The sequence below is a fragment of the Macrobrachium nipponense genome, chromosome 6 (assembly GCF_015104395.2).
Source record: "Macrobrachium nipponense isolate FS-2020 chromosome 6, ASM1510439v2, whole genome shotgun sequence".
NCBI lineage: Eukaryota > Metazoa > Arthropoda > Malacostraca > Decapoda > Palaemonidae > Macrobrachium > Macrobrachium nipponense.
The window spans coordinates 67,044,014-67,068,348 of NC_061108.1; the positions used below are offsets into that span (position 1 = coordinate 67,044,014).

Genomic DNA, 24,335 nt, shown 5'->3' on the forward strand with positions numbered 1-24,335 from the left:
GATTTTTTCTTTTTTTTCTTATGAGAACATTCGAGTTTGAAATGTGAGTGCAGAAGTCCGTGGAGTTGCTGTGATTTCTGAGTTGTGTGTATGCTGATGTGTGAGTTTGGAGAATTGAGTTGGAGAACTTGATGTTTTTTTTCCATTGAGAGTTGTGATAATGACTTATGATTTAGTAGTCATATTAAGGGAGTTAATTGGGAGACGTTCAGTTAGTATTTCTGACTTTTTGAGATCATTGTTTGATAGAAGTAGTATGTCTGGGTTAATTTTCTTAGATTGACCAGTGACTTGACTGACATACTAACACACCAAAAAGTCGTTTCCCAACGCTAGCAAGACGTCCACCAGCCGTGCAGAGAGGTTGCTGTCATTTTGTCAAGGGTGATTACAAGAGTTTCCACGATGGTGATCTCGAGAATTCTACAGCGTGTCTTTTGGGGATCTGCAGAAGTCGTGAAATGAGGGAGGCATTCCGTCTTCCTACAGCTTCCTACAGTTAGCTACTGTCTGTGCAGCAAGTTGCAGACAAAGAGGGATATTCAAGAATCCGAAGAGAGAAAATTCTAGTGTTATTTGGAGATAAAAGCATAACAGACTTTATTTTATAGTGCCAGAGACGTGCAGTTATTACTTATATTTTATTTAAGCCGGCCAATGTGTTTTATATTATATAAGCTATTTTGCTAGGCGGGGGCTAGCATTGGTTAGGTGGCCGAGCGGTGAAAGGCCTAGGGTTTTTGATTAATAATATATTGCCAATATGTTCGCTGTGACCTATGGAATGTGAAGAACAGTGGAGAAGGAACGACCGAGAAAGCTGATGAATAGTTTCTATGGATGGCGTGAGATAAAACTGCATACCCAGCAAACACACCACGCTATTTTCACGTTGCAAAATAGTGAAAATAAGGTGAATGTTATTTTCCATGCTATTTTCACGTTGCCTAAAAGTGAAAATAAGGTGAATGTTAATTTCTACCAAAGTGCAACGTAGTATCTACGGTGAGAGGTCCATCCGCCTGACAAGGCTATGAGTGTTGATTGTGGTAGGAATGTTAATGCTTTGTGTTATTATGATAAAAAACCTTACTGGATACCTTAAGTTTTTTTGCATTACAATGTTGTTGTTAGACGTGCGTATCACGTTGTCATAACGTCCTGTTTCACTATCAACTTTTGTAATTCTGTTAGGCAAGAATGATTGAATCAAGAGCATATGAAGAATTTCTCACCAAAGTGCAACGTAGTATCTACGGTGAGAGAGTCATCCGCCTGACAAGGCTATGAGTGTTGATTGTGGTAGGAATGTTAATGCTTTGTGTTATTATGATAAAAAAACTTTACTGGATACCTTAATTTTTTTGCATTACGATGTTGTTGTTAGACGTACGTATCACGTTGTTATAACGTCCTGTTTCGCTATCAACTTTTGTAATTTTGTTAGACAAGAATGATTGAATCAAGAGCATATGAAGAATTTCTCATAACGTGTTGATTGGGCTTATTCTATTCTGTTGCTCCTCACTTGAACAACCAAGGGACAATCAAAAGATTGTTATAGCTTGAAATTTATGCCATTTTTGCTTGCCTATATTTAGGTTAATTTCTTATAGTTAGCACATTTCTTTGGGATGCTAGTTTATCAATATTACAGAAAGACAAAAATATTTCACCTCAATCTCCTTTGGTTTACAAGTAAACTTAAATGAATCTTGAAAGACATAACCACACCAGGTTCGGTTTCTGTATATTCGCCAAACGATTATTTTCAAGAAGCGCCGTTGCAAAGACTTTACATATCGAATTCAAATTGAGCTCGGCTACACGCTACGTGTCCGCCGTCCCCGTGATCCATCCCGGTTCCCAGCGTTTCCAAACTACGTTACGGTAATATAGTGCTTTTCTTATGGAAATTAAGGTATATACATGAACTGTTGTGATATATAACATAGCATGTAAAACAATAAGTTAGCTAGATGTTGCACATGTTTTAGTAGTTAAAAGAACTAGAGTGAAGCTACCTGTAGGCTTAGTTAATATAAGTACCTACCTAGTCCGAGACATGGTGGGTACCCTATTTCTTGAGAAATAGCAGTTTCCTATGGTAATTTGGTTGTTTATTAACAATTTAACATTAGTTTTTAGGGGTCGGCTGTAATTAACTTAGAATTTGCCTTTGAACTCTAACCTACGGTAAGGGGGACCCGATGGGAATGTGGGATTTTGGATGGGGAGAATTAGCAAGGCTATGCCATACAACTACTAGTTATCCTACAGTAAGGGCGGCCGATGGAAATGCTGGTCTCTTATGGAATTAAATACTAGGGGTTTAGACTTAGGCTAATTTAAATTTAAGTAGATAAGGATATGGCTCCCAGGTTAGGTGGGGAACCTAGGTTAGCTGGTGTCCTTGTTTGTTTTCCTTTATTTATTTTAACACTTAAAATTTTTAAAATATTGGTTTCTACAATCACTTCCATCAGAACAAATCAAAGTACCTATAAATACACCAGTACTAGGTAATTCCTATTTTATTCATTACAAATCTTGTGTAATAGGTAGTAAACATTTACCCACATTTTAATTGCTAACCCGGTCCGTCCCAACCAACTATAGCTAAAGCCTCCAAAGGTATGTTAGGGTACAAATAAACAAATGAAAGGATAGGCTTCCTTGAAATCTTAGCTAGCTTAATTGGAGCCCTTAACGTACTGGACCCCACATAAAGTAAACTAACCTAACCTAACATGGGGCTACTGGACATCCTCATGATGTAGAATGATCTCATTGAATATTTTGTAACATAACTAGAGGGCTTACCTACCCTAGACTTCCCACAGGGTAAACTAACCTAGCCTATCATTTTGTAATTTAACCAACCCTTCCTGTATAATGCTTCATGGGCTAAGCTTAGCTAATACTTTCTCTGGTATGGTAAAATAAGGCTAGAAATGCTTAGGGCTACATTTATGTGCATTGTATTGACTGAAGCAGTAATAAAACCCATCACCAGGTTTTAAGCATATAGGGTAAAAAACCACTGACTACCAACCCTTATCACGCTGGACGGGTCTTATTCACTCGATATTTAATTGGTGAAACAAGAATACAATTACACAAATTTGTTGGATGATACTTTTTTGCAATTTAGTGTTTGCTAAATATTCGGCTGATTTAAATGTGATTATATAAATTTCATATCACTCAACTTGAATATTTTAACAGATGTCGTTTGTGGTCGTGGAGTTTCTGCATGAGGAAGCTGTGGAAGTAGTCCACAAGTCATGGATAGTGAAGAAAGAAAATGTGAGTTATCCCTAAAATAATGCGGATGGTGTATGGTATTAGGCTTAAGGACTGCAAACTGACCAGAACTCTGTTTCTCATATGAAGGTCTGACAATTAAGCAATAAGTACTTTACTTTTTTTATTAATTTTTTTAATGCGTATAATTGTCATTGATTGTGCAATTTCAGGTTGTGTATTGTTACTGGCCTCCAAAGGCTGGTGCTTCAGCTAAAGTCAAGAGGGAAGAAATGCCTGATAAAGAAAGATGGAATCTACATGAAATTAGATTATTTTCATTTGCTGGTATGCAAGTTGTATATTATGAGCTATAGCATGTACAGTATATAGTGGTCACTATAAAACATTTTAATATCTTTTATATTTTCCTGCAGAAACCTATACTAAGGCTTTGGAACGGGCTAAGAGAGCAGAGGATACATCAAATGTAGAAACAGACCAGGAATGTCTCAAACGCAGAACTACCAAAAAGCCAGATAAATTTGGCTTCTCAGACAATGAAGAGGATGATGGTATGACATCCCTGTTATATAATTGCTTTGTAGGCTGTGGTTTGCGATAATAACCCAAGAAAACTGTTTTACTGACTAATTATTTAGTTCATGATAAATACCAAATTAAGTATGGCATTCATTTCTAATAACTATAATGACTGTGATGAATATGAAAATTTGCAGATGAAGATGGTGATAGTCTCCAGATATGCCGTACACCAACTGTTGCTATGTTGCCACAGCCTCCTCAGCTCAATGAAGCAAATGGTAAGGGTAATTTATTTGTAACTGTAAGAAAATTCTTTGTTAATATGTATTCACTGTTCCTTGAGTTCAAAACCATCATATAAAAGTATCTCTTTTTCATCATCTTTCCAGTTGCATCATCTAATATATGAAGTTGGATCGAGCCAACTACCTTCACTCAAAAGTATTTTTAATAGGTAGTGTTTTAATTTTTGTGGGGGGGAGGTTGTCTTGGTGGCTTGGGGAACTTTAATCATTGTCTAAATATAAGTTGTCAACCTTTACAACTATATTCAACACTTTCCTTACAGGAGGATTTGATGCATCTTCCAGAGACAGCTCTTCACTGCCCTACCAACGAAAAGTCCATAGAAATGGCAGTGTAGAGAACTACAAATCAGGTATTTTAAAACTATATGTATGTATGATGTGAATGAGATGTATTATGAGTTGTATCGTTGGCATGAAATAATGAATATTAATTTATTTACAGAATCCACTCCAGAGGTCTCACAAAGGTTTAAGGGAAAACTCCAGTTGAACAAAAGGTAAGTTATGTGCACAAGTATTGTGCTTTTTTTTGCAAAATTATTTTAGGGAACTTGGATATATGGAGTTCAAAGACTTGATAATTAAAACTGACCTTGTCTCGTTCTACTGAATTTCTATAAAGATTCAACATGTGATCTTCAATAATTATTATTTCAGATTATCTCTAGTTGGAGCTGCAGATGAGGGTAGTGATTTTTTTTTATTATGTTTTACAAAGATCCCTTTAAGCATGAAATATACTGAATTTTATTTTAAACTGTAATTTGACTGTGCATTCATTTTGGATGTAGTGAAATATATGTCACCTTAAAGTTACAATGTATATTCATATACGTATTTTCTCAGCCACATCTTCAAGAACTGCAGATTTAGGTCTAAAAGAATTTATAGCTGTGTCAGAGGCAGAGGCTGCAGGTATGGTATTCTTTTCATCATGTATTTATTAAATGTTTTTCAAAAAGAAAATTGTGCTCAACATCTGAATATACTGTAGCACCTCTGCTTTGAAAAATAATTGATTTGAGCCTGTAATTATTCTGCTAGATGCAAGGTACAGAGCTACATTGTTGGCACGTCTCAAAACAATTGAGGAAAATCAGCGGCTGATGGTAAACCTACTACAATCTGTAGCTGCTTCTGTAGGGTCAGGAGGGGAGGATGTGGATGATGTTTTGCCAGCCCCAGTATGCAGTTTAGAGGAGCTGGATGACTTGTGCACTAAGTTAACTGATGAAACATTCAAAAAGAAATTGGTAAGAACAAGTTGTATTATCTTGGAGATTAGGAACTGCTTTTTCAAGTGTTTTGGGGCTTCCATTATTTATAGCAGACCGTTCTGGATACTTTGAATATAGATGTAAGGCTAGTTTTTATGCATGAGAAAAGTAAATTTTATCATTTTCTTCTATACATCGCAGACACTGTATTTGTCATCATAAGGAGGGCATAGCCTTGGAGACACAGTTCGTAGGATTATTAAAAAGCTTGGAAGCAATAGTGTGTGGTCCTCATATAGTCTAAAGGGAAGGAAAGGAAAGCTAGCATTTACTGATCTTCCTATCTGCAAAGTTGTCATCAGTAAGTGTACAGGATTTCTTAGTTACAATATCGATTTACAGCACTATCTTAAGTAGTAAAATAATATTTGTTCCTACACAAATACAAACCTTAGTAAAGAACTCAGGCTTGCATAGTTATGAAATATACAAATTACTTTTAAAATTTTGTCTTTTGCTTTGGTTGATGAAATTAAAACAATTAAATCTTGCTACCTTTGATATGTTTGGATTTCTCTAAAAGGTAAATTAAATCTTGGTTTTGGTTTCTCTACCTAAAGGAGCATGCTTAAGAAACTACAGAAATGCAAAATTATCCGAAGTAGAAGGTGAAATTAGTGAAGCCCTGAAGCATGCCCCTAAAAGAAAAGGTGGCCTAAAGTACAAGGTGAGCATTGAACTTGTTTTAATGTTCTTGTATTTCCTTAACTTGATCATTTTTAATATTAAGGAATAAAGAGCTTGGAATTTGGTATTAAAGCAGCACTTCAATATCCTATTCCCTTCTCCGTTCTACTTCTCACTCCACTTGTACACAAACACTCCCAACATTCTTGCCCTATATATATCACTCAACATGCTTCTCTCAAGTAATTCCTTTCCACTGCACACATTCTTGCCTGTTCTTCCCTATTCCCAGTACCTGTTTTAGAAACGTTGTCAGGGTAAACATATTTCTTAAACAACTCATACAACCCCCATATAAAAACTCCTCTTTTTCATGTGCTATGTAATAAATTTTGATTCCTTTTAATAAAAGTCAACAATCTCTACTTTAGCATTGTAATGTTATCTCTTCCCACAGGATCCTGAGTCTAAAAGACCCAATTATTTAATAGCACAAGAATCATCCGATTCATCATCCGATTCAGAAAACTAGGCGCAGATTAAGTCAAGACAGAGTGCAAGGTGCAGTGGCCCAGGAAGGTCATACAGTATGAGGCCCTCCACACACACACTCCTGCCGTCATACTTCCCACTCTCAATACCACATAACCATCATTTACCACCTGCTACTACGTACTTAATGTAGTCATTGTAGATATGCAAGCAAGTCAGTACCAAGTCTACCTCGCTCCAAAGAACCCTCTTGTGCAAGATCAAATTCATGATCTTATCATTCATAATGTAAGTTTTTATTACTTAAATGCTACCAGGAGAGATCAAGAACAGTATATGTATAGCTCATGAAATATGAATTATTTTTTTCTACAATACTATATTTATGCCTAACCCTTTTTTTTCTACCTCAAAAATATTATTGCCCATGGAATATCCTATATTTGCTTTTATATGCTGTATACTCTTCCAGGAATATTCTTTTGGTTCAAATATATTTGTATGCATATTATCTGTGCCCTTTCTTGAGTTTACATTTTTTATTTACACTTATCAGTGCCTCTGGAATCTAAATATTTTGTTATATGCCAATTTATGGCCTACTTGGAAAGTGCTGTTTTTGCTTTTATAGGTATGCTCTTCATGGTTTTTAATTTTTATTTTCATCAATGTCGTATATTTGTACTATTTATGCCATCGAAGTTAATTTCTTTTTTTAACCAGTATCTTTTGAAATGGGATGTACTATATCATGTATTTCATACCAATCTATTGCTTATTTGGAATGTGCTATTTTTGTTAATATGTATTTTATACTCTTCATGGAATTTTTTTCAGCTATATTTGTTGCTGTGTACTATTTATGGCCTTGAATTATTATTTTTCTTAAAACACATCATTGACTATGGCATGTACTATATTGTATTTACAAATATTTGGCCTACTTGCTATTTTTGAATATATATTTTGTACTTTTTTTTTTATCTACGGCTGTTTACTATTTATGCCCTTGAATTAAAAATTTTTTTATACATATTAGTTTCCATGGAATATACTATTCTTGTTACTGTATTTTGCACTCTATTTTCTGTTAATATATATTCGTATGTATATATACCTAGTCTTGGAATGTACCATATTTTTCTTTTAATATATATTCGTAAATATTCATACCTAGCCATGGAACTGTACTATATTTATCGTAGTAATAATACCAGTCTTGGAATGTACCATATTTTTCTTTTAATAATATATTCGTAAATATTCATCCTAGCCATGGAATGTACTATATTTATCTTTTTATATAAATTCCCATGTATTTATACCCACCCTTGGAATGTACTAATTTTTCTTTTAATATATATTTGTATATATTTATACCCAGCCTTGGAATGTAATTCTTTTTTTGTCAATATCAGCTAATTATGAACTGTACCTGATTATATAACATTTCCTTTTGTTTATAAATGTCTTAATCGACATATACTATTTTTGATAGAATAAAATGTCAATATTGAGTACTGTTTTTAATTTAGACCTTTCATTACCATTACAAGAACATTATTCCAAAGTGCTATTTTAGTGGTTAGGAGGTGACTTTTTCACGTAAATTTCTATGTTGCTTCCACGTAATATCGTGTCTACAGATCTACGTTTATTTCACATAGAAAAATAACGTGACCACAACGATTTTGCAATGTTGTGTTCACGTGGTGACCACGTAGATGTGCTAGCTGGGTAGTTAGACAAGTCTATGTACTCAGTTCATGAACTCTTCTCAAAGTGCCTTTGTGAAACTGGATGCAGCTAGAATTGAAAATGTTGGATACCCAAGTCTATGGGGGGATTTTGATAGAGGCGGCTTTGAGAGAAAGGCAGGATGCCGTGGTGCTCACCGGGAGTTTTTTTTATAATATAGTGCTTTAAATAGTCCGGCTGCTTGGGTGAGTGTTGAAGTGTTTTAGCCAAAGAGCGGCTTGTTACCTATTTGACATTTTTATAAGGATATCCAATCTTTAATCTCTGATTGTTAAACTTGTGTGTGTACTTACCGGGGTGATCTTATGTCTTTGAAACAGACGGTTCTGGCAATGGGGGGATCGAGAGGGAGTCCCGATGGATAATAGACATTTTGGTGTGACTATATTTACTGTTTAGACATTTTGATAGTGGGGTAACTTGAAGTAAGTTAGTCTGTAAGACTTGATTAATTCATTATTTATTCATTGTTAATAAATGTATTTTCTTATGATGCAACTCTCTCATTTTCATTACCTGTTAGAGTGAGAGAGAGAGAGGAGTTGCCGAGAGAGAGAGAGAGAGAGAGAGGGGGGGGGGTGTGTATTTAGTTTGTAGTTTGCCTTGACGCTCGAGTTACACGTTTACCAAATGAATAATGAGGAAATAACCTCATTACACACACACACACACACACACACATATATATATATGTGTGTGTGTGTGTGTGTGTGTGTGTGTGTGTATTCATGTATATAATATACATGTATATAGTATGCCTGTATGTGTGTATCGATTAACTTTGAACAATCTTCATTAAATGGACGTCACTATTCGATGATTAGTAGCCCATTCACTAAACACCAGTATAAATATAAATGGAATAAGGCATGGTCTAAAACACGTACCTGGGCTAATACGTAGACCAACTATGAGAACTGTTGAAACTTTTTTTTATCTCATTATCCGAAAAATTCCTCAGACACTTTTCACAAGTATTTGCTCGTAACTCAAACTTTCCAGAGGGAGGCAGATACCAAGATATACATTCGAATTAAAACTAACCAAGAAAACACATTCCCGATGTACTCATTGATAACTTCACAACACTCGGACACAAGGAACTTTTGAACACTGCACTGGCGTGCTGAATACTGGACTGGTTTCTCTCTCTTCTCTAGTCTCTTCACCTGTTCACATTCGTGGGATGGCCCTGAGTCGCAGCAAACTGCCAGATATCGCCAGACGCGCTAACTTATTTCTCTCCCTTAAAAAAGAAAAATAATATATTTTCTTTTCTTTTCTTTCTTTTACAGCATACGTACCTCATTTATAAGAGTTGGTTAAATCCGAGTTCTAAGGATAATCAGAGAGAAAAACATTACTATTCAGTTTATAACACATAAGCATATATAAAGTTATTTCAAAATATTATGTGAAGAATTATCCTTCTCGTGAAGGCCCATCGTAAATTTCTATTAAATGATGATAAGCTCGGGAGTACTTAAGATATTATCGCTTGGATACAATGCACTGAGTGGAGGGATTTAGACACCCAATATCCCCAGTAGCCACATATTATTCATGAGTGCACGTAGAGTAGATTAAAATTACCTGAAGATTATACTGGAACAAAATAACAGAAACCAGTATCTTGGACTGAAGGACACGGATAGACCTCCTACTATGAAGAAGCTTTAAAATTAGCAAAACTACTGAAATTAAAGGCCTAACAAAAAGCTAATTAACAAATGCAAGGAAGAGTGGTTTCCTGGAGATCCGCGCTTGAACAATAACAAGACCCTCAAGGTCACTCGATCCAAGCCTTGTACCTGCCAGTCTGTCTCCAAGTTTTTGTTACCACTACCTATGATATTTTCAGGTGGTTCTTCGTTTAGGGCTTTTATGCAGTCTATATGGCAAAAGCAGCGAGAAGTGCATATGTGAACGGACACAGTAGACATTGCCACAAGAACTTGAACTTCTGTTGCTCTAGTTAAAGGTTCAAATTACGAGTGAAAGGTTAAGAATTATAGTTATTATCATAATCATTATTATCATTAGTAGTGGTAGTGTTGTTTTAGCACAAAAACTTATGAAATGCGAAAAGGTCAATTAACTTGCGGAGCAAAATTCCAGTGGAGAATGCGCATTTGTGGAAAAAAAAACTAATAGACATACCCAAGAGAAGGTATTCATAGTGTGCCATAGGCTACATTATAATGAAATTACTGTAGTACAGTAGCTGTCAAACGTTCAGTAACCTAGATACGTCGTACACATGTAGCAGAGAAGTAGTTGCGTATTCAGGCACCAGTAGCTACGGCCTCTCATATTCAACTTTAGAATCATCCATAACGCTGCAGGAAGACCGACTGTTCTACGCTGGGCTTCTGGGTCGCGGTAGTGAAAGTGTCAAGGAACTTCAGTCCAATACGAAAGGTGAATAATTTCTGCACAACGAGCGGCCAGTGGCAATCTCGGGTGTTCAAGTATTCTGTCGCAGGATCAGAATCCTTTCAGCACACACACACACATACAGACACACACACAAACCTTGCTACTTCAGGGAACCGTTATTGTGTATTCAAAGAAATAAAACGGAACACCACCCACTTCGTCTATTTCGTTATCAGTCAGAACTTATGCTTACAGGACAATTACCGGCTTTCCGCAGATTTGTTTAACTAAAACTGTGGCCTACATATGCTACTACGGGCCAAATCTAGCTAAAATGATTACTATTATTTTACAGCTCCTCATTGGACGGGTGGTTTTCGCGATCGGCTACCAATCTCGGCGCGGCCTACGTGGAATCAGAGGAATGTATTTCTGGTGATAGAAATTCATTTCTCGATATAATGTGGTTCGGATCCCACAATAGGCTATAGGCCCCGTTGCTAGATGACCAATTGGTTCATAACCACGCATAAATATCTGATCCTTCGGGCCAGCCCTAGGAGAGCTGTTAATCAGCACAGTGGTCTGGTAAAACTAAGATATACTTAACTTAACAAACAAAGTAATGAAACGTGTATTTCTTTTATCCTATTCTATACCAGATATAAATCACTTAACAACTCATAAATCATACCACTGTTATTCCGATTTAAGTCGCACAGTCGCTGGAAGGGTGATACTACCTGCTACTTTCTGGATCCGGTGTTAGCCAAAATCCGATCCAAATGCAGCAGAGCTGGCACATTTTCTTAGGCGCCATTTCTTAAACTAACTTCCCCAAACATGAACCATCTCAGGGAGCCATTCCTAAATCTGGAAACTTCGTACAGCGTCACAAGATGCCACAAAAGAAAAAAAACGGCTTCAGAGATTATTAATCTGAATAAAGCTATAAGTAATAAACGGTGGTCAAACATGAATCATCACGACGAAATCACTCTCATGATTTTGGCAGGTAACATGCATTCAGCAACAGACTAGGAAACCATTGAATGGGGAGATTACATATACTAGCTACTTAGCTACAGTGAAACATGGATGAAAGGCCCTATCAGATGCAATGAACTATCCTTCGTCCCTCTCACTTCCGAATAACTATATGTATATACGTATCGTGCACAGATCCTGTTAATTGAGCATGTCAGATGCTCCCTTGGGAGAAGCTTTGTAAACAGTGGCGGTAACGTCAAGTGTGCACCGACAGCGACGAAGACCTTTACAAAACCAAGAGTGGGAAGCAAAGTGATGGATTACATTTTATATCAATTGATATGTGTACCATATGAACAAATATTTGAGATATCTTGAAAGCGAATATAAAGTTCTTGAGAATAATCAGAAAGGTCGATATTTGCAAGGATTTATATAAACACTATATGTATGTTTTCTCCACATGTGTGAACTTTGTAGACATAAGCCTACGACTAGTACAAGTTGAACTATTAGCCCTAGTAACATCAACAATTCCTACTTTTTAAAGATTTACTGGCATATTATTATGAATCAAATTTTTCAAGAATGGTATCTGATTGACTAATCCTTTGTATATTGTAAACTACTGAAATTATACACACACACACACATACACACACACACACACACACACACACACACACATATATATATATATATATATATATATATATATATATATATATGTATATATATATATATGTGTGTGTGTGTGTGTATGTGTAATATATATACAGTATACAGTGGTACCTTGACCCACAAGTGAATTAATGTACGAGTTTTCCGAGGTAAGAGTCGTCACTCGGTTGATTTTTTTTTTTTTTTTTTTTTTTTTTTTTGTTATATGAGCAAAAAATTGAGGTACGAGCTCGAGATGCTGCTGCTACATAGATGGAGTAGTGAAGAAAATTAAGATAAGAAAAGAAGACAAAGTAAATATGCATCTTTTCCCGAATTTTTTAAAAATTTATACATAACTTCACTGCATCCAATAATATTGTATGTATTCTAATATTATTGTATTATGAAATACTACTAACAGCAGTCAATGTTTTGGTTTGGAAATCAGCTGATGGCAAATACAAGTTTCTTTTGCCATATTGAACTCAATTCTGAGTGAATTTTCATGCTCCTAGTTAGTAGAAACGAATATCTTGATACCTGACTTATATGAGACAAGGTCATTTTTTGTTATGCGGCATGTTTTTAAGTCAAACTGTGACTTGAATACGTCTCATTGTGATTGTGAACCAATTATTTTTTTTCATTAACAGATTACATTGGTGGCATGTATATTGAGTAAAACAACTACATGATTCCGTTCGCTGTTTCACTTTATTTCATCATAATACTAGCTTTCCGTTATTTATTTTCTAATGGTGTAAAAACAACAGTGAAAGGTGTTCTTTCAAGCACAGTAGTTTTGAATAAAATCATTTTCCCTCAATCATATCTACACATAAGTTTACAGGAGTTTTATCCTTGTTGCCCATGAACGATTATAATCATTTAGCAGTTTGAACAGTTTTCTCAGCTTCAGCTACAACTTGGTTTAAATTTAACAATATATTTCCTTGTTGATCTTTGATCTATCGCGAATAAAGTTATTACATAAAAATATCCCAGTCCTATTCTACATAATGTCATTTATAACATAACTCGGTAGTTGTTTACTATCATACGACGTTGATGTTATACAATTCGGTTGTACTTAGCAAAAAAAATTGTTTCTCATTCGGTTGTTTATGGCTGTACACATTATGCAATAAGTACAACATTAAAACAATATTTTTATCATTCCCTTTTGCTGTTTTCAAACTTATTTAACTAGAAGATGGGATCAAGTTAATTTACTGTATTTGGTCATTCTCGTAAAATCGGATTATCGCAAGACAAATTATCTTAACTTGAACACTACCTATATACTGTATAAAACCATATTATGTCTTTACATACTCTTTCTCTTATGTTTCTATACAATATTTGTTAATTTGAAATGTATTTTCCTTATCTAATAACATGAAACATAAAAAAAATATGGGGTGGTATTTGAGGGTTGGAATGGATTAAGGGCATTTTAAGTATTTTAAATAGGGAAAATTGATTTGATGTGAGAGCAAATTGAGCTATGAGCTCGGCCACAGAGCGAATTAAACTTGTAGGTCAACGTACCACTGTATATACATACATACATATATATATATATATATATATATATATATATATATATATATATATATATATATATATATATATACATATATATATACATATATATATTATTATATATTGCTACTTTCAAAATGCATATATCCCCTCTTAGACTGTATAAAATGTTATGTAGAATTTTGGCAACATTTTTTCAGATTCCTAGATAGCTTAGAGATAGGATGTTTTAAATGTGTGTTCAGATTTCGCATAACATAATATAAAAAGAATATATAACGTAGAATGTAGAAAGAGAGAGATTTTCTTTGTCCATTCGAAACTACGATTGTTTCCCTAGTATGTCAGCACTGTGAAAATAGAGGAACTCCGAGATCTCTGTTTGCTTTCCTGATCTGTCAACATGCTTGATAAGAGAGTTCAAGCCTTCGTGTTGTTATCAAAACATGTCAATCTTAATTAACGCTCAACCTCTGTTTCGATCGGGTACGTGTCTGTTGAGCAGAATCGTCTTGTACGCATATGTCTTTGATCAAAGCCACGTGCACATTACATATTTGGTATGTAAAGTTGAGTAAGATTTCGAAGCTTCTGGAAGCATTATTGCCAAAAACATTTTGTGTCATCTCCCGTGTCCAGCTTCCGTTAGGGAGAAGTTTTTCATTCGGGCGTAGATTCTCAAACCGTTCACATCTCTCTCTCTCTCTCTCTCTCTCTCCATGCACTTTTGATTTTAAAAGTAATGTAACGTAATAACTGATAGGAACAGTGGTTAGATAACAACTAATAACTGAACAGAACAGTGGTTTGGTAAAAACTAAATAACTGATGGTTACAGTGGTTTGAGAGAAACTATTTACGTTTTTACACATTGCAAATTTTTGTGTTTTGTGTTTGTTTCATTTTTGTGCATTTGTTCATTTTCTTATTGAAGTGTGCCTTTTTATTTTATATTCTGTGTGATTAATACTTTTTGATACTTTTGATACTGTCCACATTTTTCTGTATTTTCATTTACATTCACAATTTAATTGACTTAGTTATTTTTATTAATTAGTCATCGCACATTTAATTAAATTTAACACTTGTGAATTAATTTGCATTTATTTAGAATTCTTTTCAAGTTTTATTGTTTTTTAGCACTTGTGAATTCATTTCTAATTTTCAATTATTGTCTAACACTTTTGAATTTCAATTGAATTAATTTTCTTGAATTTTGTGATAGATTAATTTTGATTTAATTTTGCTTAATTGATTCAAGAATTAATTAAACTTTACTTTGTTTTCAAGTAAAAGTAATTTTCCCTGATACTGTGAATTTCACTTATAAACTTTGAGTTTAATAATAAATTTTTGTATTTATAATTTTTATAAGTATTTCATTTCTAATCAGTATATTTGCATTTGATTATATTGATGTTAGGTAGAAACATAGAGTGGTAATTGATATGCTTTCCTTCAATTTACTTGAAGTGACTTAGAACCAGGAAAGTACTTAGACTTCTGAAATCAGGGAAATACTTAGACTTTTAAAGTTGTTGATGGAGTGATGCCCTTTGATTAATTTAATTACTTACAAGATTACCTCACACCTGTTTTCATGAACTTAGTCTGATTTTTTGCAATACTGGTAAGTTGTCAAGGGATCACTGTTGCCTTTAGAGTATTCAGTCATTTAATACCTGTGATGAGGGTTCAGGTGTCTGGCTTTTGTGAGGTATCAGTTAATGAAAGGTAAGTGTAGTAACCAGATACTTGGCACTTCGTCACAATATATATATATATATATATATATATATATATATATATATATATATATATATATATATATAATCTCAAATATACTAGGGACATTGATATTAATTACAAATGCATGCTCAAGTAAGCAAGCAAAATGCAAGTACAAAGTGCAGGTCCCTGAACCATAAGGGCGAGATTTGTAATGTTCCCAGCGATCGTGCCCTCCACTTGTGTGTGGGGCCTAAGCCCCCTTGGGAGTATTTTCACATTCGATCATTAACATAGACTCGAAACGAGTTTCCCCCTCTTAAATCCTAGATAATAAATGACTTGCCACACATGTCCTCCAGACGAACTGAGCCCTTCAAAACAAGGTAGCAAATTTCTTTTTGGCCACACGCACCCCTTTACCCTCTTCAGGGGACTAAAAATACCTGTCAGGGAAGAAACCATTGTCGTGCTAGAATTCGCACCTTACCTGACCAGCTTAAGGGTTCCCAGCCCCACCCCCTGGTCAATCTCCGGCTAACCTTTTGACCATTAACATTGCCTTCGGGCACAGCCCTATCAGCACATGACAGCTGTCATCGTTTCTCTCTCTCTCACACACATGCTCCTTAACACACACACACACATACACACACACACACACACAGCCCCACCCCCAAAGCTTGGTACTGGTTCCGATTGTTTTCAGGTATCAAGTCTCTGAGTCATCCGCCTAAAGGGCCGCAACGTTATTGCTCCCCTAGGAAATTAGAATCGCAGCAGGAGCCTGCCGGCTGAAAAGTCGCCGCTGCTGCACCTTCCGCTGGGAGCAGTGAAACCCCAACACTCCAACACCCCCTTTGGTATAAATATGACATGCAACCTCCATACCCTTGCAGGCAGTGTATCTCGATCCAGAGTAGACCAGTATAATATTATCCAGTGCTGTATCCTAATTTAGAAGTCCCCAACGTGGCAAAGCCCCGACAACTGATTCCCAGAGACGAATCCATGAAATCTCCATGTCCAGTCCTCTCCTCTGCAGTCGAGACTTAGGCACCCAATCACACCTATCCGGGTACAGAACATGGCCAGCCAGCATTTGTGTCCACCCCTCTACTGCTGTCTACAGTCCTGCACCTTACCAAAGAAGCCGCACTCTCCGCAGTGCCACCTGAGTGCCAGGCATCCATCCTGCCACTCTCGCTTGCCACACTCCTTGACCCGCCTGCCCTAACCGTGCCTTCAAGAAGACCACCTTGTCCCAGGATGTGTCAGGAGCAAACACCCATTCTCGGACAATCCCTTGGCTAGTAGAAAGCGGCGACCATCACGAATTGAGTGTCATATGTGCACCTCATACCTGCTGTCCTCCCTCTTGAATCTGAAGTGGAAGAATTCCAGTTTGCCCACGCCCACAGTGAAGCATCACAGGCAACTGACATTCCTAAGGCCTTCAGACATCACTCCAAAGTAGATAAGGCAAGAAAGCAACAGTCAGTTACCGGTGTTTTCACCCTTTTTTACCTTGCACTTCCTTCTCCCTCGCTGCAATATTTCCACTACTCAATTTCCCCAGTACTCCCGTAAGAATTCTAATTTTAGTTCTCTTGTTATGGTGCATTTCTAGATGTTACCTGCTCTCGCCTCCTTGTGTGAATAATAAATCGAGTGAAGTTTCATTGTGGAAAATCAGTCAGTGCAATATTCTGGTGTTTCTTTGAGAATTTCCTTACCCCAAACATGTGCCTTATTACTGTTCATCTTGTAGACCCCTGATGGTTAACCGTTGTGCGCCTCGCATTCGCAGACTTCGGCACATCCACCACAAGTTAATCACCTGGAACGTTTCCTGACGTGCCATCCCTACAGTGCCAAGTGATAATCATTTGCGGTGGTACTTTACCGCCGTTCCTTTAGTATTATTTTTAAGCTACCTTAGTTTGCAATGCTCTTTACACATTGTATAGCTCTGTTACTTGCTAATTGGTGCTAGCATTCTGTTTGACTTTTGTGATTTTAACGTAACTTTAAAGTGCCAAGGAGACTGTGTTCTCCTGTTATAGTTACTTTCTTGTCATACTTTTATTGAGAAATTATAGTGCTTGAAATTTTACCTGAGTTTAACTGAAATCCTTATTTCTGTTTATTTTAACTGTAAGACTGCTCAAATAGAGTTTTTCCTCTACCTTTTCTGTTTATTTCTGCCAATCCGACTAGTCAGAGATTTTGCCCCAGTAAGTTTGGAAGTGTCTTTGCGCTTTTGAAAGTAAATTTCATGGAAGCGTGACCTCCCTGGTTTGGCTGGCATATAACAGTATATATATATATATATATATATATATATATACTATATATATATATATATATATATATATATATATATATATATATATATATATATATATATATATGTGTGTTGTGTGTGTGTGTGTGTGTGTGTATATTCATATATATATATATATATATAATATATATATATATTATATATATATAATATATCATATATATATATACATATATAGATATATATATTAATATATATATATATATATATATGTATATCATTTTTATCACATCACCGTGATTCATTACATGCATTAAGCAACAAATGTCCTTTAATATCCAATTCGCTCTACCTCGGAATTAATGTTTTCATATATGTTAACCAGAGGGGAATTTTTTAGTTGATGATACTTTCGTCCTTTTGTGGATTCGAACCAACGCACAGAGGAGAAATCAGGACTTCAGTGATGTTACCGACATCACTGAAGTCCTGATTTCCCCTGTGCGCTGGTTCGAATCCACAGCTAAAAATATTCCCCTTTGGTTAAATAGATGGAAATATATTAATACCGAGGTAGAGCGCATTGGATATTAAAGGAAATTTGTAGCTTAATGCATATATATATATATATATATATATATATATATATATATATATATATATAAAATGCCATTATCATATTATATCTGATTTCTTTCATTGCTACCTATCATATTTTGATACCTCTTATGAAATTAACTGAATGTGTAATGCCTACTTTAAACTGTGGTAATTTAACTAAATACATGAACTGAAAGGCAGACTCGCGCCATTGGACAAATCACAAAAGGAAATCAACTATAAAACACTTGATAACGAGGTCCCAAATGCACACAAGGCCAAGAGGGAAGTTTAAAAGATACCGTCGAAAAATCCCGTGACCTCAGTCTAAAAGATTTAAAAAAGAAGAAAAAAAATCACTTATGCAACATTTCGCCTATTCGATTTCTGCAATATCGATGTTCATCACATGAACTACAATATTTCATATATCCAAAATCGCATTCACCGCTTAAATCTATGACTATTTATTAAGCTGCATTTCAAAGTGTAAAAAAAAGGCAATTATCCTTATGTTTACATTAGTAAATTGTCACTTCGACGGGTTTGAGTGACGTCAGAAAATCACATACGCAAATGAGTTCCAAATTCGTCGCTAGAGCGGGACTTCCTTGTCATTACTATATCGTGGATCCAGCAGCCTGACACGAAATCGGGCTGACTGCAACTTGGACAAGAGACGTCAGTACCGAGCTTCAAATGTTAGTCAAAACTTATCAGATGTATATTTTTACCACAATTCTCTATTCACAAACATGAGGCTATCAATGCATATCATAATGTCCGATTCACTCTGATGTGGATATATCGCTGGAGAATTTCATTCGGTAAATGGTTCACCTCCTCCCGCATTCAGTCCACGAACAGCAACTGCTTCTGACTTTGCCGACAAGTACTTTTAAGACTGGGCTGTCAAGATATATATATATATATATATATATATATATATATATATATATATATATATATATATATATATTAATGTTAATGGAGAATACCTCGACAACTTAAGATTTGAAGATGACATAGTTCTACTCAGTGAATCAAGGGAGGAATTACAAAATTTGATTGAAGATTTGAGTAGAGAAAGCAGAAGTGTAGGACTGAAAATGAATATGAGTAAAACTAAGATAATGATCAATGTAAATTCAGAGACAACAAATAAGGGTTATGGACGAAGCTATAGAGATTGTTAATGAAAATACGTATTGAGGACAGACAATAGTGTTTCTCCAGGACATGAGACCGAAATTAAAAGAAGGATAAGTATTGGATGGAGAGCTTTTGGTAAACAAAATGAGATTATGAGAAGTAAAAGGTCATTTTCTCTAAAAAGAAAAGTATTTAATCAGATAATAGATGGACGAAAAGACAAACAGAATGGGACCCTAGAGATTACAAACGAAGCAGGGGAAGGAAGAGAAGACGATGGATTGACGAGCTAAGAAAATTTGTGGGTATAGACAGGCACAGAAAGACCACAAACAGACGGGAGTGGAAGGACATGTCTGAGACCTTTGTCCTGCAGTGGACTAGCACCGGCTGATGATGATGATATATTACACACACACACACACACACACACACACACACACACACACATATATATATATATATATATATATATATATATATATATAATATATATATATTATATATATATATATATATGTGTGTGTGTGTGTGTGTGTGTATATAGATATATATATATATTATATTTTATATATATATAAATTATTAATATACTATATTTACATAATATATATATAATAAATATATATATAGATAAAATAATATATAATATTATATATATATATATATATATATATCATATATACCCACAAATTTTCTTAGCTCGTCAATCCATCGTTTTCTCTTCCTTCCCCTGCTTCGTTTGTAATCTCTAGGGTCCCATTCTGTTTGTATTTTCGTCCATCTATTATCTGATTAAATACTTTTCTTTTTAGAGAAAATGGCCTTTTACTTCTCATAATCTCATTTTGTTTACCAAAAGCTCTCCATCCAATGCTTATCCTTCTTCAAGTGTTTTAACATAAGATTCGTCTATTCCTTGCTTTTGAAGGGTTTTCATTACTGCTGAAGTTTTGGCAAAATCAAAAGCTTTCTCATAGTCTACAAATGCCATACATAATGGTTTGTCATACTCTGTTGATTTTTTCTTTAGCTGGTTAATTACATGTACTATATGGTAAGTTGTTGAATACCCGCTTCTAAAACCTGCCTGCTTTCTTGGTAGCTGTCTTTCTATTCGCCAAATATGATCTTTGTAAATATTTTATATATTACTGAGAGTAAACTTATTGGGCGGTAATTTTTCTGGTCTTTTGTGTCTCCCTTTTCGTGAATTAATACAATGATAAAGTTTTTCCAAGCTGTAAGCATAGAGCATTCTTGCAAGCATTTTGTGTAAAGTACAGCGAGTTTTGCTGTTATGAAAATTTCTCCTCCGTCTATTATTAAGTCAATGGTTAGGCCCTGTTCTCCTGGTGCTTTGTTTCTTTTCATGCCTTTTAATATTAGCTCTCTTTACTTCTCCTACTGTTACTTTTGGTACCGGCTCAGTGTTTCATTATTTCTAGTGACAAAGTTATTTCGTATATCACTATTGTACAGTATTGTATAGAAATCCTCAGCAATTTTTATCACTCCTTCTCTTTTGTTGATATTTCCATTTTCATCCTCCAACGCAAATATTATCTGTTGGCGCTCTGTTCCAATTCTTCTTTTCATTAACTTGATGCTTCTTCCCTTCTTTAGTGTTTCCTCAATTCTGGTCTGATTGTGTTTACGAATGTCTTGGGTTTATAGTTTGTCTATTGTCTTGGATTGTTCTGTTAGTTCTGTTTCATCTCTCTTGGATTTTACTCTCATTTCCAGTTGTTTCTTTATTAAGTTTTTGGTGGTTTCTGATTGTGTTTTCTTAATCTTGTTTAGGAACTTTTCCACTTATCTCTTGTGCTGATTCCAATAGAAATTTTGTTAAGTTACTATTCATTTCTTCTTTACTTGTTTCCATTTCATCATGTAGCTAGGAGTACCTATTTTGTATCGCTAAACTAAACTCGTCAGATTGTTCTCTTATTGCGGGAGTGTTTATTTTCTTTCTTAAAATTTGCTTTTCTTTTTCTTTCCTTTGATCTAGACAAATTTTACTTCTCACCAATCTATGGTCGCTTGACTGTAACTTGTTTAACACTGATACATCTTTAACTAAATTAACTTTTAAACTGAAAATGAAATCTATTTCGTTTTTCGTTTATATATATATATATATATATATATATATATATATATATATATATATATATATATATATATAGCTTGATGATGAATAATAGTGCCAAGACTAGGAAGAACATTCTTTAATATTACGAGCTTTCGAGGTTTAAAACCTCATCTTCAGGCTGAAAAAATGACAAGGATGAGAAATCACTAAAAATTACATTAAAATGAATTGTCTGATTAAAAGCTTCAGTAAAAACATAAAATAAAACGAACATCACATACAAACTAAAAATTAAAAATTACGAAAAGATTTGGATGTCTGAATGCCCTGTTGCTTTCAAACCCTTGTATTATCGTAGGTACGTGGATGACACTTTCCTTGTGTTTAGGGAACGTTCACACGTGGATTTATTTTTTGAATATTTTAATTCTCGTCATCCTAATATTTCTTTTACTTGTGAGACAGAACAGGATAATATGTTGTCATTTTTAGATGTTCAGGTACACAGAAATAAAGGTAAATTTGAGACTTCCGTTTATAGGAAAAGTACTTTTACTGGCTTGGGATTGAATTATCTTAGTTTTTCACCAAAGTTGTTTAAACTTAATTCAATACGTACTATGATAAATAGAGCTTACAATGTCTGTTGTGATTTTAATTAATTTCATCAAAACATGGTCTTCCTCCAGAATTATTTTTCCGAAATTCTTTATCCCGTATTTGTCTTTTACAAAGTTCTGAAAAATTTTCTACATGAGAAATTTTGTCCCAGACCGGTGTACAGTACTGCTAGTAAAGATGTAGAGTATATTAAATTGCCTTTCCTTGGTCATAGTAGCTACTTGGTACGAAAAAAGTTGCAAGAAATACTTAAGCATAGTTTCCCTCAAGTTAGTTTCAGATTTGTTTTTACTAACCCTTTTACTGTAGGATCACTTTTGAGGGAGAAGCCTGCTCTTCCTGTGGACTTTAATTCGAGTGTCGTTTACTTGTTTACCTGTTCGCAATGTGGTCCTTGGTCTGCGATACGTGAGATCCAGTTCCCGCTGGCTTAGACACAGAATTTTGGAACACAGAGGTCTTTCCGTTAGAACTAGGTTTCCTCTTTCTAAACCACCATTTTCTGCCATAAGGGATCACAGTTTAGCACAGGACCATCCTTTCACTCACCTAGATTTTAGAGTACTGTCTTTTTGCTCAAATAGACTGGACCTTTTAATTTCAGAGTCGCTGTTTATTAAGAAAATGAAACCGGAATTGAACAACAACTCGTCCGGTATTCAACTAGCTATCATATAGTTTCATAGTAGGTACACAAATTGAGGGTCGTTAGCATTTTATTTTTGAGTGTAGTTTGTTTACCTTTCATATTATTTTCATTTTTATTTCTGTTTTTGTACGACTTGCGTTTTGTTTTAGTTTTTTCGTAATTTTTAATTTTTAGTTTGTATGTGATGTTCGTTTTCTTTTATGTTTTTACTGAAGCTTTTAATCAGACAATTCATTTTAATGTAATTTTTAGTGATTTCTCATCCTTGTCATTTTTCAGCCTGAAGATGAGGTTTTTAAACCTCGAAAGCTCGTAATATAAAGAATGCTCTTCCTAGTCTTGGCACTCTTATTCATCATCAAGCTAAGATTTCCAAGTAGCCGCGCAATTACTGAGACTATATATATAATTATATATATATATATATATATATATATATATATAGATATATAATTATTAATATATATATGTTATATAATATATGATACATATATATTATTATATACTGTCGGCCAAAACACTATTGGCAGAGTTTCATATTTTTTCGTTCACCTGCGTGACGCACGATTCATGCCTTATTTATCGATTTTTCTTTTCAAAGATGGAAGAAATCTTGTGTAATGACGTTAAAAACAGTCACTGATATCTTAGAACATTATGTTATGTTATTGTGTAAAACTATTTTCCATATAGCAAAATTGACGTGAACGAAACGAAGTGATAAAAAACGTCATATCACAACCATAGATATACATTACCAAATAGATAGGAGACACCTATCACTAGTAGTATCGCATAAACATAGTCCTTAAATTATCAATTCAATATTAAGTTGAAGGTAGTTGAACTATTGCATTTGTTAAATTTTACAGAAAACATTGGAATCTCACAAAATGCTATCAAATTTAAAAACAAAAAGAAAAAAAAAACCATAGCTTAACAGTGTGAACCAAGCGACCTAACTCTATTGCTTTTGATGTTATGTGCACGGGAATCTGTCAATGTGTCATTTATCGGTCTAAGAAACATCCCTCGATGAGCGAGAGACAATTATTGCACACTGCATTCGGTGCAAGTCCCTGTTGGAGAGATATCAAGAAAGCTTAATAAACCGGAGAGAATCATACATAGATGAATCAAATTGTTTAAAGAACGGCAAAATTTAGAACATGGCCTAGAGGTGGAACACCTCAAAGCACCACAAGAGAGTAAGTCAATACAGAAGTGTAAACGTTGCTGAGCAACATTCATTTGTGAATTTTGAATTCCAGTGCATCGTCACGACATTGCTGAACCAGGAATCATGACTAGCTCTACGCTTATGACTGGTGTCTGGTGAATACTTTAGATGGAGAGGAAGAGATTTTTAAAT

General features: G+C 34.8%; 2 protein-coding genes across 5 annotated transcripts in view; one reads left to right on the top strand and one right to left on the bottom strand.

The window, feature by feature from the left end:
• Positions 1 to 9,407, bottom strand: part of LOC135216107 (probable G-protein coupled receptor Mth-like 1) — a 256,897-nt gene extending 247,490 nt beyond the window's left edge. The window contains exon 1 of one of the 2 annotated variants that reach the window (XM_064251144.1): positions 9,142 to 9,407. Coding sequence is in view for 1 of the 2 variants with exons in the window: in XM_064251145.1 (XP_064107215.1) it covers positions 9,299 to 9,326 (28 nt within the window). In the remaining variant the exon portion in view is untranslated. The remainder of the gene's footprint in view (positions 1 to 9,141) is intronic. The other variant, XM_064251145.1, reaches the window with a different exon arrangement.
• Positions 849 to 6,736, top strand: LOC135216905 (uncharacterized). 3 transcript variants are annotated; one of them, XM_064252448.1, is made up of 11 exons: positions 849 to 3,309; positions 3,480 to 3,594; positions 3,684 to 3,821; positions 3,987 to 4,070; positions 4,361 to 4,450; positions 4,543 to 4,597; positions 4,758 to 4,786; positions 4,947 to 5,015; positions 5,145 to 5,353; positions 5,519 to 5,678; positions 6,462 to 6,736. In XM_064252448.1, the coding sequence occupies exons 1-10, from the start codon at positions 3,229 to 3,231 to the stop codon at positions 5,537 to 5,539; spliced, it is 891 nt and encodes a 296-aa protein (XP_064108518.1). In that variant the 5' UTR covers positions 849 to 3,228; the 3' UTR covers positions 5,540 to 5,678; positions 6,462 to 6,736. The 3 variants fall into 3 exon arrangements, with proteins under 3 accessions (XP_064108518.1, XP_064108517.1, XP_064108516.1); XM_064252447.1 differs by adding an exon at positions 5,938 to 6,044 and having other exon boundaries at positions 850 to 3,309; positions 5,145 to 5,678; XM_064252446.1 differs by having other exon boundaries at positions 850 to 3,309; positions 5,145 to 5,678.
• Positions 9,408 to 24,335: the final 14,928 nt, after the last annotated feature.